The following is a 15,130-nucleotide window of genomic DNA, read 5'->3' on the forward strand; positions in this document are numbered from 1 at the left end:
GTCCCTCCTGAGCCCCTAAAGACCGCAACGAAGAAAATGAAGATACAGGGAATAAAAATTAGGCGAGTTCTTGCTTTGAAGGGGCAGGGGGCAAGCAGGGAAACTTGTCTTTCTCCGACCAGATTTGATCGCCCGGTGAGCGCCGGTGGTTTCCTTGCAGCACCAGCCCCCTGATGCTGGGGGGACAGCGTGAGGTGCGTGCGGGAAGCCGGGGCAGCGCTGCGGCTCATCCCGGCAGTCGGGGCGGTGGGCGCGGGTGGAGCGGGTGAATGCCCCGCACCCGCGGCCGCACCGCGCTCCCCGGCGCGGGGGATGGCGGCGGCCGGCCCCGGCCCGCGCAGCCACGCACGCCGCCGCCTGCGCGCTCGGCCGCGCTGCGCCCTCCCACCTGGGCGCGCAGGTGAGGCGCTGCCCAGCGCCCGCCAGGCCCCGGGGGGAAGGGGCCGTGGTAGCCCCCGCACCCCCGCCTGCCGCCCCCGAGTAAACCCCGCGGATTTCGCTTCACGTCTTTATTGCGCTCGCCTGCCCGCTTCCCGGGGGGCGGCGGCACCCCGAGCGGCCCCGTCAGCCCCGACGGGGCGGTGATGGCCCCGCGGGGGCCGCGCGACTGCGGGGGCACCGCCGCCCCCCGCCCTCTCCCCCCCGCCGATCCGCCCGGGGCGGGGGGGGTGCGGGCGGCCCCGCCAGCCCCGGGGCAGCCCCGCCGGGCGCCGCGGCGGGGAGGCGTGCTCCCCGCGGCCCGCCCGGGGGCAGGGGGAGGCGGGCTGCGCCCCCGCGGAGCCGGCCCCCCCGCCGCTGCCGCGGGCGCCCGGGGCGCGGGCGCGCAGCGCTGCCGCCCGCTGACGGAGCGGCTCGGCGCGGGGACGGCGCTGGCGTTTTGGAGGGAGTTTGCATGTGGTCAGTGCTGTGTTGCTAAGCCAGCCCCCAGCTCACATTACACACTACTGTATTTATAACCTCTCGGAGCTGTTTCCCCCTTCAAGCAGTTCTCTGGGACCACCTTCTATTGGCTTCAACCTCTCCCACTTCTTGACATCTGAGCAGCTCTGAGAAAGGCTCATCTAGGTCCGAGTGTTTATGCAGCGGAGACTGGCCACTAGGGCTAAAGACCTGGATTATCTGAGCTCAGCTGCCTGCTGCAAAGTCTGTCGTTGCCGTTTTGGAAAAAAAAATCCCAACCCCGATCTGTTTACAGTGAAAGTTGACAAAGGGTGGTGAAGTTGGATCGTTCCTAAACTCTCCTGCCTGGAACCTGAGACTTGCATGCCATGGATCACACACTCTTTGGCTGCCTGCGCAGCCCCCATGCCACTGCGCAGAGCTTGCACCCTTTCTCCCAGTCTTCTCTTGCCCTGCATGGAAGATCTGACCACATGTCCTACCCTGATCTGTCTTCTTCTTCTTCCTCTTGCATAATAGCGGGATACCCCAATGAGGAGGGCATGTTTGCCAGCCAGCATCATAGGGGGCACCACCACCATCACCACCACCACCACCACCACCACCAGCAACAGCAGCACCAGGCTTTGCAGACGAACTGGCACATTCCTCAGATGTCGTCTCCTCCCGCCGCGGCCAGGCACAGCCTCTGCCTTCAGCCCGACTCAGGAGGACCCCCGGAGCTGGGCAGCAGCCCCCCCGTCCTGTGTTCAAACTCTTCCAGCCTGGGCACTAACACCCCCACGGGGGCAGCGTGTGCGCCAGGGGACTATGGCAGGCAGGCTCTGTCCCCGGTGGAAACAGAGAAGAGGTCCGGCAAAAGGAAAAGCGACAGCTCAGGTAACGGCTCACGCTTTCCCCTGCGGGGCGGGACCCCCGGGCGGAGGGTGCCGGGGGAAGCTGCGCTGCCGGGACCCGGGTCCCCCGCCGCGGCTCGGCTCGGCTCGGCTCGGCTCGGCTCGGCTGGCCGCAGCCCGGCCCGGCCGCGGCCGCGGCGGTGCTCTCGCCGCCCGCCGACACCGGGCTGCCGGGTCGCTCCAAACCTCAAACGCGCTCTCGGGATCTCCATCATTAAAGCAAGCTTTATTCGGGCAACGGGGGGGGGGGGGGGGGGGGGGGGGATAAAAAGGAAAAATCCAGCACGTGATAAAGCATGAAATCAAGGTGGTGATGGGGGGGGGGGGAGAGTTTCCTACAGTCAAGGAGAGAAACGTTTGTAGTTTTGGTGAGGATTTTAGCATCTGGTCCCGCGTCCCCCTCCCCCCTGCCCGATACGCCACCTCTGCTTCAAAATTCAGAATATAGCGCGTTCCTTCCCCTCCGCCCCTTCGCCGCGGAGCTGCCTGCCGTTCCGAGGCGATTGCACAACGCTTGGAAACTCTGCCTTGGAAGTGGGGATTCGGGAGAGGAGCTGATGCCTTGCTGCCCTGTAGGAGCTGGGTGCGCCTGCATCAAATCCTCAGCATGCAAGGGGCAAAATTTGGAGTCTGTAACGTGAACGGGTGAATGGGAGTTTTAGAAAGCTGCTTCACTTCAGTTTGCTGGTGGCGGGGGCGGAGGGAAGGAAGGAGCTATCTGACTTTTAAAATCACTGCAATTCTTACTTAAAGACGAGCGTAAAAACATGTAGACCTGCAGTCGTTCCAGCGCGATGATTTGGCATCACTGAGCATGCAAAAAAACTTGACATAATCTCTGCTTCTTAAAACGGCAAAGCCTGTCAAAGTCCCACTCTGACAAAAGCCACCCGGCGAAGGCAACGCGACTGATGGCACTTCCGTTAGGGCGCACGTAATCCAGGGGTCATCAAAAATATACTGAGACAGGCAGAAGGCACTTGAAAAAGAGAGGGCTCAACAGTTTGAAAGCTCAAGAGCAGGCGTAGCGAATTGTTTGTTATCGAGGAAGAGAAAGTGAAAGGCTTTTCCAGATATTTATGAAGTTCACAACTGAAACCGTGACCTCTTTCACTCAAAATGTTGTGAGCCTGGTAAAGTGGTAAGCAACAGAAACCATTTTAAAAAATAACCCTCAAGGATACCATCATTTTCTTCGTTGTCCATTACATGAAGAAACGTTTACAGTAATTCAGGATGGGTTTAACTGAATTTCATCTTACGTAGCTGGTATACAGGCTGAAAACTCTCCCAAGATTAAAAGCCGTATTTAGTTAAAACACTGGTGGCGAAATCTATTGTTGCATCTTCATTACATATTATGAGATAACAGGAATTTTCTGATTTCGTGAGGCATATGAGCAATACTAAAATTTGAGTCCCCATTACTACTGGGAAAATATCTGGATGCCTGTCGATGTAAGGATTTGTTGTATTTGTCAGTCTATTTAAAGCTGAAGGAAAAAAGGAAATCGGTCCCTTTCACTGTCAGGAAAGTGTCTGTATCGCTTTCTGTTTATTTCACTTTGCAATGCAAACCAAAAAAACACCAGTGGGGAATGTCCCAAACCTTACCCTGAAGTGACTGGAGTCTTCCACTGGATTTAGTGGACAAGGGTTTGAGCCTTTAGCCATGGTTACGCTTATCTCGCGCTGTACTTCGAATCTCGCTTTCGAAGACTTTCTGAAGATCAAGGCAGGTAACTATTTCCTCCTCCCTTCCCCTAAGAGAAAAATATTATGGCTTTCCACACAATTGTGAATATCTCAAATGGAAAATAGGCATCTTTTGACAACAACTGGGTAGCTGCTGGATCTTTGGTTTTTCTTCAGGGAAAGCCCGAGTTTTGGATTGAACATTTAACCCCACCCCTTTATTAATCCTGAACTCTGGTGCTAGATATTTAATGCCCTTCTAATGTATGGCAGCAAGAACTATTTTTAAGTCGCTGTGTTTCTATATTTGTCATCCATAATTGCCCCTCATTTGATTAAAAATCATCCCCTTTATTTCTCATTAATCTGTATTTTTAAAACAAATTACTGTACTTGAAAGAATTTATCCATGCCTTCCCCACTTTTTCGAGACATATTCATCACACTTGGAACTACTTCAATAGGCGTTTGTATAAAATCCTAATAGTAAATAACTAAGAAGTGAAGAGAGACTGTTTAAGTTTCAGTGCCAGCATTCTGAGACAATTATTAATGCTCTTGCTTATTTGCAGATATATTTCCTCTTCTTAAGCATATCACTTAAAGCCACAGAATGTTCAGTGTTTTCTTGAGCACTGAATCTGTTCCGCATTTCAGAGCTGAATTAACCTTAGGCTACCCCTTTCTTGCACTACTCTGCTTTTATTTCTGAATGTTTAAGATCAGGAACGTTGATTCATAAAGCTGAGTTTATAGATAGTTTAAAGAAAGTAAAACGTGAACATTCCTTGTATCATTTATCTCCCAAACTAGTAACTGTTGCTCAGCCATATAGATACTCTGAAAATTTACCAGCAGAGATACCCCATTTTACTTATTTGTTATGATGGCGGGGGTGTAATTTTTTTAAATTATAAACAAAAATCCAGAGGGCGAGCAAAATTTTGGACGATGGACTGTGTGTTTGTCCCTGTGCTTGCTCTTTTTCCCTGGAATTCACATATTGCAGGGGAATGGGAGGATAGAAATATTTTGCGCTATGCTCTGTTATACTTTTGTTTGGGATTGAGAAAGCAAGGTGAAATGGGCTTTCGTGGTAGTTTTATAAACTGTCTGACTTACAGTTTTCTTTTGCCCTAACCCAGGTTTTAAGCGGTTGGGGAAGTTCCCTTTGAAGAGATTGAATAGGCTGCTACAGAACAGGGTGAAATTGTCAACTGTTCTTGTTGTAAAGGACTGGGAAATACTGCTTACTTAGTCATCGACCCCTGCATGCTACAGCTGTCAGTGTTTCCAGGTTTTGTAGTCTCTCCCTCATTATCTTCAGAACATTCCTTTCAACCTGCGTAGGCCCAGAAGTGGGTCAGTAAACTAGCCTGCGAGTTGAGGAGTGATGCACACAAATCTTTAGATGTTAACATTTTGCAGTGAATAATGGCATCTGCATCCTTGCCTTTGTAACTCAGCTCTGCGTATGTCAAGGATGTAGGAGTAAAAAGACGATACTAAATTGGAGGATAGGTTGCAAATAAATTCGCTTATTTTAAAGTGCACTAATGGTCAGAATTATCTGTGTGCTAATGAGGTGCGGATGAAAACCATGCTGAGTGTATCAAAAACATATTCTTGGAGTGCTTTGTTGCTTTGTGGTACGAGTTGTTCTATATGGAATATTTTGGATTTTTCTAATGCCTCCCCTTCTCATTACTTGCCTGTGACTTTTGAGGCCATTTTATTTCTGGTTTTTATAGAGTAGGTTTTGATTCTCAGACGATGCAGAACACATCAAATGCAAAATTACTACTGCGATTGTCTAAGTTGGCTTATTCAGGTCCAAGGTTTCTTAAAACTTCAGTCAGGAGAAAAGCATATTATTGCCTATACAGAAAGTGTAATCTAGGCTTACTGAGAAATACAAAAAGAAAGTGAATCTGCTAGCCTTAAGGAAGCCTAAAATGCTATGGCGAAAAAAGTATCTGTACTATGGTGAAAAGATCAGGGGGAGGCTGAGCACTGTTGAAGGAGTTCTCCTAAGCACTACAACTATTCAAACGTTTAATTGCGATAGATAAATATATGTTATAAGTAAATTTGATTCCAGTTAAAGTCCAATGTAATTAAACACACGCGCCCAAGCATGAGAAGTTTTTGGGTTTTTTTTTAAAGTTTGACATGGAAAAATGTTTCTATATGGTGCAGATTTCCAAGGAAAGGCTAGCAGGTAATAACAACTATTCATATTTTTGACTGTATTTACAATAGTATCATATAGAAACACTGCTGTTAAACCTACAAAAACATTTCAGGAATCCAGTGTTTCAATAGCTGTTCTGCTGGTTTTTGTTCATTGACAAATCACATGAAAAGAAAACAATACTCTTTTTTCCAGTGTTTTAACATCTTTTATAACCTACCTATTCTCAACATGCAAGCAGTAAAAAGTTACATCTCCAGGGAATTTATTTTAAACACATCTAAATATCATAAATCATATGTGCTTGTTTGAAATGGTCTCTAAGAAACAGGTCATTTTGATAAATTATTATAAATACTGTGAAATCATGGGTTTTGAGGACTTCTGATTGGTTTCTGAAACACATCAGTAAGAAAAATGAGCTGCACACTTGTAGTCAAAAAGAACTGTGTAACTGATTCATCAATATGTCTGTGCTTTTCAGCATGGTTGTAAACGGAAGCAAGAAAAAATACATAATAAAGCATAGTTTTTCTGGAAAGAGTTAATTTGTTTGGTATCCAGTATCAAAGCCTCACTTACCATTAAAAAAAAACAACCACAACAAAAAAACACCTCTGTAGATTTTGTAAGTTCAAAATCCGATGAATAATAATCATAGTTTTAGGCAAAAACTTTTAAGGCTGATTGTTTAGCAAATGTTGGGATACCTAGTGGGCTAGTTGCCGGATTGTTTAATAGATGAAAATTTGCAATACGTTCACTTCTGCTCTCAGGAAATATAATCAGGAACTTTTCTGGGACTGTAAAAATTTTAAACACTATTTTACTGATACATTCTCAGAATTCTTTGCCCGTAGCCAAAGAGTAATTTTGTGTGGACAGAAATAAGTATGGCCTCTAATTATGTATTTCTGTCTGTTTATATATATCATCCAGTAGGATTTACACTTCCCCCCCCCCCCCCCCCGCAACCCGCCCTTTTAGAAACATCGGGGTCCCAGTCCAGAGGTTCACTGGAGCACAAAAGTTTTTGTGAGAAGGTCTATTGACTCTAGTGGAAGTACTGAAGTGCTCAAGGTTTTTAAGCCGTTGGAGCTTAATTCTGTTACTCTGTTTTAACTCTTTGGCACAGAAATGTAATTGCATGTTATTCTTTTATTATTTGGTATTAAGCACTATCAAGGATCCCAGTCTTCAAAGCAAAGTCACTGAGGGGTCTGGATGAGTAAGAAGTGTGGTACTAGAACCAAATGCAGAAGGAGATATGGACACATGGGGATTAAAGATCCAAACATTCTGGCAATATCTGGAGAAAATTTCACTAAAACTTTTCAAAAAATTATGGTTGTAGTTACCTTTCAGGATTTTTAAAATGCTGTTGCACGGTAGGGAAATAAAAATGCTTTGTAATTCTTGCAGATATTTATTGATAAAATATTAAGATTGCCTGATTGTTTGAGCATTGCCAATTCAGCATTATATACATAAATTGAATTTTAATTTCGTAGGTTTTAACATCCTGGGATAAAATTTGTCCTAACATATCTAGCATAACTTCTCTAGTATTTTGCACAGTAAGTAACCAGATTCTGGATTTTTTTTGTCAGACTTGTTGCCCTTTTTAGACATGCTAATTATTTAATAAGTGCTTTTTAATTGAGCCTATTAATCTGCATATAGTTTGCCGATTGGAAATACTCATTCTTTAGTGATGTGATGACTTGATATGCTGTATCTTTAAAGTCCTCAAGAGTAGGATTGGGCTCTGTGTCTTGAAATTCAAGGGAAGGTGACAACATTATCTTTGCTGCTGTCTGCTGATAGTCTGATATTGCTCACCGGATTATTGCTTTCAGCAAATACAATGTTACACGGCAGTATGAATGGTGGCTGTAGCATGTTTCTTTCAGTAGCAAAATGTATTCTACCAAGCAGTTTTGCTAGTCTCCGGAAAGGAAAATCTAAATAAATCTGGTTTCATCTGCTAGAATGAGCAAAGTTTAAATCCATCAGAAAATGTAGTTATGGTGGGGTTGGGTTCAATCCTTATTTTTGCTATGTTCTCCTGTGTCCTTGTTCTAATACACTTAAGAATGCAACTTGAAAGGACGCAAAAGGAAAGTCATATTTTTTAAATATAAATACTTGCATATGTCGCTAATAAGGTTTCTAACTAAAATAGTGTGGTGTTAGAGAAGTTTGATAAACAGTGCTTGAGGCTACTTCATTACATCAGTGCACAGCTGGGCATTGAACCCAGCCTTATGATCTGTCTCGAGCCTGTGCCCTGTCCTTTTAGTTCTGTTTCCCCAACCTATACAATGGCAAAACCAGTGCTTTCCTTCCATTTGTAAAGTACTGCAAGCTTTTATTTAATGAAAAGCTTTGTGTGCGTGTGTGTGTGCGCGCGCGCACGCTTTTTTTAGTAGGCTTTAAAGACTTACAGATCTGCATCTCCATTTCTCAAGTACTGCTGGTGGCAGGGCAGGAGCGAGATGGTGCGCAGCCACCCCGCAGAAAAAGCCGCCTTCCCATTACTCAGCAGGGCAGTCGCATCACCTTTACCAGCATGAGCTTGTGTGGCTGCGTAGGTGTGCACAGCAAGAAGTCATTTGACTTCTGGGGTGAGTGCCTGGGGTCTTTGATGACCAGATAGCTGCTTTTCTGTTGTACTTAATGAAAGTTTGAATTCAAAAATAGCCTGATGTAATTGTGTTGGATGCACACAGTCTAGTCTTGTGTGTATTTGAAGTATTTGAATCACTGAAAAAAGTTATTAAAATAAATGTTTTATAAACGTACATGCTAAGGGAAGTTTCACGGGGAAGATATTGATGACAAAACTCCCACTGATTTTTGGTAGGGCCAGATTTTAAGATGTGCATTCTTACTGTGAATGTAGCTTAGCTTGGGAGAAGAAGATAGACCAGTGAGCCGTACTAGTGCTTAAGCTTTTTGTGATACGCTCTCTTGCATGCTTCCAGCGGCAAACAGAGAAAAAGAATGCTTGTTTAAAAAAACACTGCTGCCATCAGTCTTAAGATTTCTAGCGTGGTAGAAACACATTTGTTGTCCTTGTTATGTATTAATATATATTACAAAATCTGTTTCCTTTGAGAAGTTTACCTAAACCATATTCATTTAAAATAATATTTTAACAGACAAAAGTTTAAATCACACTGATGTTATTCAATCTCTGCTATTTTTTATATGTATATGTATCTGTAATATCACTAGTGTAGAGTTGCATCACTGTATCCTAGCATTCACTGAGTGATGCAAAGTGGAAAAAAAATCATTAATATAATAGGATATAGTAGTAGACAGCTTACTGTCATACATGAAGGATTGCTTCTGAAGTCTTCTACTAAACATTATAAATAGAAAATTTAGGCTGTCAAAATTCTACTCATTAACGTCAATGATATTAAAGCTGTAATATTCATTGTAGATTAGGGAGGATGTCCTTCATTTTGAGATCTTGGATCTCCAGAAGACAGTAACATACCTCCTATTCGGAATGTGAGTTTATTTTCCATATGGAATTGTGAATTTTACAAATAGGTTTGGGGGTAGGTTACTTGACCAGAAGTCATGCACATTACTACATAGATATGCTATTATACATCAAAAGAAAAATCAGAAATCACATTTGGAAATTGGCTACTGAATACTTTGTTGTTTAATGATGAATGTAATTATTCAATACTATGCGGTCTGAAATCACTGGAGCTTCTCGCTCAATACAGAGACAAAAAGCAGTCTGAACTTTGTATTAAAAATTACCTGTGCTGAATAAACCTTGCAGTAGTAGGAAAAGGGGCCCTTAAAATACATAAACAGAAGAAAACATACATGAAAACTTAACGGTCATTTGAAAGAAAAGTTGTTTTGTACTTGAACCTATGTTTCCTTTTATCTTTCTTTTCAACAAATGAAACAAAATAATTGACCAAAAAGCAGACGAAACAAGTCTCAAAGGAATGAGTCAAATCTTTCATTTATGATGGAAGAGCATAGTTTTACTAAACCAATAAAATCCAGTGGATTATGAAACCCTAACTGGAAGCCAAGTAATCTTTTTTCTTTCTTTCTTTCTTTCTTTCTTTTTTTTTTTTTTTATGAAGCTGCTTCTTGGACTAGAGAAAAATTGGTTGATTGAACATTATTTTATAGCAAATAGGATATGAAAAACTAAAACTGAAACAGATTACTGCAGGCTTTTAAAAGTCCTTCTTCCTTCTGCATTCTCTCAGATCTCTAATAGCTATTTTTTATTTTTAGCAAGTGAGCCTGAACAAATGCTGCCTTACATAAACTGTGTTAGATGCACTTCAGTATCCTCTGCCACCATTGAGAGTTTTAATTCTCAGACTCTGATCCTATGATGATGCCAGTATGCATTTTATTTTGTATGTTGGGAGATGAATGAAATCTTGGGTGTGCTGAAGTCAAAACTAACTATGGGGTGGAGCCAGGACTTCACAGCAGAAGTAGCCGTATTACTTTGATACGAACACACCTGAAGTTAAGTGTATGTTTACACATTTTGGTGAATTGGGGGCATTAGTCACTTAAATTTACCAAGCGGAAAAAACTGTTTCCCACTTTGGTCTTTCTAAAAATAGATACTAAAAAATCTGTTGGACATATGTGGACTGACAATATAGCTCTGAAGAGAATTGAATGAACCGTGGGGTTTTCTACCTGCCAAGCAAAAAATGGCATATTCCAGAAGAATGCAATGTACCCTGAGTGTGCATGGGGGCTTCCTTGGAAGGGGGTGTTTCTACAGGGTAAGTGAGGCTCTTCAGGCACATGGATCTCAGTAGCTTTTCAAGCCTTTCATTTTCTTCCAGCTGGTGCAGAACACCAGAATGCTGTAGGCTCCATCCTTGTAAGATATGTGGACAAGCAAAACCTACTTGTTAAAATGTGCTTATTACTGTAAAAAGAATGGTAGGAACAGTGGGTAAATGTCTCCTAAATTCATGAAAGTATCAGTTGGTTTAGTGAAGGAAAAACAACTGAAGTCAGATGTGTTGATAAACCATACAATGGCATATTTTGTGAGGCTTTGCTACACTGAGTTGGTAAAAATGATATTAATGGAAGCCCGTGCGGCTACGGCGACGTCGACCGCTCGAAGATGCCTTGTAAAGCTTTGTGCTTAGAACACCAGACAGTATTTTCTGCCAGACGAAAACAGCAGTCTAGTGTGGGCTAAGGCATGTTCACTCTATTCAAATTGATATTTTTTGAACTAGACTTTAAATCCTAGTAAGAATCCGCGAGGCATACTTGCCTTACATAGGGCTTAGGGAGAACTGAGAACATTGCCTGTCCTTTGCACTTCGGAATTACTAACTTGATTGACTCCAAAGTGACACAGTAGTATTAAGCCTTTTTTTTCTCTTTTTTTTTCTTTCCATATTCTTGTTTTGGGAGAGCCACAATGACCTCAAGCTGCAGCTGTGTGTTAAGTCTTTGCGTTCCTGAAGACATTAGAACAATACACACTAATGGTCTCACTCCCGGCTCCCTCTCCTTCCCTCCCTCTCTTCCTTTTTTTACACAAGTCCATTTCTGAATGCATGCTGTATATCCTTTCAATTTCCATTTATCCTTGCAGAATGAGCACTTTCTTTATTGCAAAACAAAAAATACTGCCCTTTACCTTAATCAGATTTCCATTAGATGTTAACCTACAACAACGTAAGAACTGCAGTGATCCACTAAATAGAACAGTACTATTAGGCAATGCTAGTCTGTTAGGCAATGCAAGATGAAACTGTTATGGATCAGTGGAGCAGAGTTAGAAAAAAATAGGAGGCTTCATTAGCAGCTGTTCATAAGGCGACTTGAAGCTGTAGCATTACCTTTTCTTGTATTATTACCACTTTAATTTACATGATTGTCTAATAGATTATAATATTGGGCCAATAAAAAGAGTGACTATTGTGTCTGTATTCTTTGTTTTTATGAAATAATACATTATTATTAAAAGTAGTAAATAGAACAACTGAAATTATAAATTTTTAAAAAATGATGTGAATAAGCACAGGAGAAAAAGCTGGAGACAAGGGAGCAAATATTTTGGATTGGTTTACATTATGAAGAAATATGCTGCCAAAATTTCCTGTAGCTTTGGTTTAGCTTTGCATTTCAATTTTTTTTCTCCACTCATTCTGACCTTTTTGCTTTTAACACTTCAATACATCGCTACAACTTTATGAGGCAACCATCTTTATTGCTTTAATATGAGGGTATGTACAGAAATCTAACAGTATTCGAACCCTATAAAGCTATCTTTATTTCACTGGTTCCAAACTGAAATTTAGACATGCAGAGAAGGCGCCGATTGGGTTTGCAGTCTGCTGGCATGAGAAATATCAGAGATTTAATGTTTTTGTATTTGCAAACATATCACGAGAGCTTTGCCAGACATGACACCCAAACAAGCACTTTTTTTTGGATAGAGATTGTGTGTTTCAAGTACAGTGGCTAAATGCGTCCAGCCGTTTTGAAGTATGTTTGGTGAAATATAACTTACAGAATGACCCAATCCTTCAAAGTTCTCAGGAAAGCTGTTTTCTTCCCTCCTGCAAAAGCCACTCAGTGCTTTGCCAGTCTGTGTACTGATGATCTAATCCTGTCGAAGCTTAGGTTACTGTGTATAATTCTCTTGGAATTAACAGTATAACATTGAAAAAGTTAAGCCCGGGCATGTTGGTTGCTACTCTGTCATTGATTCCTTCAGCTTGATGGTGTGCGACTAAGAAATATTTGTAGTTCCACAACATATGGGTATATACCATAAAAATACTATTTATGGAGGCTCTGGCTTGCTTTGTGTTTTTCAAGCATGTTTCCACAACTAATTGATAGTCTTAATTCACACACACACAAGCTAAAAGCTGCGTCCATGTTAACCTTGAAACATATGGTTGACTTGATTATGTAGATAAGTGGAAAGCTTGATGCTACCCATACAGTGGAGTCTGGCTACATGTTACTGCTGGCCCATTAATTAAAAGGACCTTGTTAACGTATCAGCAGACTCGTACTACAAAAGGCGGAGGTGAAATCCACACTGAGCTAGAAATGCAAGAAGTAGTGCTCTTATCTGAGCTGTTCATATGAACCTACATGGAGCCTTACTAGTCCAGAAGTTATTTGAGTGGGGTACATGTTCCCTAAATATCTCTGGAAGAGTATTTCTGCAAGTTTGGGAATGGCCATACTGAAGCAAGTCCAAGGAACGTGTGTAGCATATTGCACAACAAGCACAAAAAGGTCTCACTAATCAGCTTTTGCACCTTCCCTGCCATGTCATTTAATGTCTCGTATATCTCTGCTCTCCATAAAGCCTAAGAGCTAGCTTTATGCAGTTAAGGTCGGTTTCTTTATAAAAGCAGACAGCATTTCCTTTCCTTCCAGGGCGAGAATGCACAGACGTAGGAAAAAAATGCTCACAAAAGAGACCAGGGGTAAGCACAAAGCATCTTTTTACAGGGGCAAAACAACTTTGAACTTGGTTTCCCCATACAAGGCCATGGGCTGCTGCTCGCTCTGAACAGGGTGAGAACTATGGTTTAGAAGATCTTATTTTGCCATGAGAGTTTGCAAGTTGCTTTTATCAATCTTCTCTTTCTCCAACATGTTTTCAGACTGTTTTGCAAATGACTTTTACACCACTTAGCAGAAATCAAAACCTGCTTTCCTGCCCTGGCCCTCTCTTGGCTCTTATTTTAATCCTGCCAAAACCAGAGCTGATGAAATGATCCTACCTTTCAATCATATCCTTTTGAAATTCCCTTCCTAGAATCCTTCTTCTGGTTCCAGCTTATCCTCTCAGAATTAAGCTTCTTTCCCTGCAAGGCATTGCCCAACTGCTGCTCAGCCGATGTTTTGGATCCTCTTTCTGATCTACCTCAATGTTTTCTCTGTGCTGTCGTAAGTATTTTTCCTTTTTCCATTCACACTCTTCTCTGTCTTCGGTACGGCTCACGTACGTGCAAGAAACATCCAGAAGCAATATTCTGTCATTATCCTATCAGCCCCAAACCATCAACTGTTTTACTGTGAGCTTACTTTTGGTAACTGTAGGTCAGTCACGGCTGTTCTGTGCATTTACGGTGTGTAAAGAAAGTGTGCAAGGCTGAGAGTAAACAGGAAAAAAAAAAAGAGAAAAAAAAGGTGTTTCGTGTGCTCTCTCTTCTCTTCTTGAGGTTTTAACTTCATAACGGTGTGCACCACAGAGCAGATTCTGTAAACAGCTATAGTGGAAACTAAGCATGACCCAGACATGACAATGCTGATGGTTAATATTTAATACCAGTGATGTACCCCGAGTTGAGCAGAGCCTTGTGTAAAAAGGGAGTATTTGAAACTAAGCTAAATGGGTGAAAAAAAATGAATCTAACTTTTTTAAAATGCACTCTTTTAATTCCAAGGTTTGAGGTAATAATTACTTGTGCCAGAAGGAATGTGCTTCAAAGAAAGTAAAGTCTCATTTTGAAGGGGCCTGTAAACTCTTTAAATAGCATTGGCAATTTGTCCTTTCACTCTAGTTTTCTGTAAGAAGAATTTTGGAAACAGTAAAATATTTTTTCTGTGATTCCATTTCATTGATATAATAGACATGAACATACATTTGTTGTGTGCGTGAGTGTGCGCATGCATGAGTGTATCAAATCTAAAATAACAGCAGATAGGGACCTGGATAGTCCACTTGATTTGACTGGACCAGCACTTGGTTGTAATGTGCTATTTTATTCCTAAATGTGTTTTAAAAAAAGTTTGGGGAAGATGAGGGAGCTGCAGGCAAGGGGAGAAAAGAAAAGGTACAGGAGTCTTGCTGATACCTTTTGAATGCTTGGGCTTGGCAATTTTGCAGTTATTTTCAATATCTAGAGTTTTTTAGTGTAGTATCAGCAAATAGAGTGCATGGTAAAATTACAGAAGATATTAAATCTGAACTCTGGAGACATAAATTCACATGAGGATCAGATCACAAGATTGGCTGCTTTCCGGTTAGTCTCCAGTGGGCTTTTTTCCATATCACAAAAATCACCATACAGTTTGGCACAACCTTCAGGCTCAATGAAGAGGGTTCTGTTCCAGGACTGAAATAGCCAAAAGCACTAGATGCCAGAATTGAGGTGCATTTGCAGTGTAGGACGGAGACGGTTTTACAGCTTTTGTCTCAACTCTTCTTTCCCCTTGCTAGGAATAAATCTCTTTGGGTTTTGGTAAGAGTTCTATCAACTTTATAGAGGAAGGAGGGAGGAATGAGATGGTAACCTTACTATTTGTGACTTTATAACTAATGAAAACCTAGAAGTGTGTTGTGTCAGTAATTCACATTTCTGCAGCACACATTAGAATCTAATAGACAGTATTTGAGAAGATTTTAAAAAATTGGTAAACAGATACTTTT

General features: G+C 42.2%; 1 protein-coding gene across 1 annotated transcript in view; it reads left to right on the forward strand.

Moving 5' to 3' along the window:
• Positions 1-810: 810 nt before the first annotated feature.
• MEOX2 (mesenchyme homeobox 2) overlaps positions 811-15,130 on the forward strand; it is a 57,822-nt gene continuing 43,502 nt past the window's right edge. The window contains exon 1 of the mRNA XM_075143650.1: positions 811-1,779. Within this exon, the coding sequence (XP_074999751.1) occupies positions 1,269-1,779 (511 nt within the window). The 5' untranslated portion in view covers positions 811-1,268. The remainder of the gene's footprint in view (positions 1,780-15,130) is intronic.

Source organism: Calonectris borealis, chromosome 2 (genome assembly GCF_964195595.1).
Source record: "Calonectris borealis chromosome 2, bCalBor7.hap1.2, whole genome shotgun sequence".
Classification (NCBI taxonomy): domain Eukaryota; kingdom Metazoa; phylum Chordata; class Aves; order Procellariiformes; family Procellariidae; genus Calonectris; species Calonectris borealis.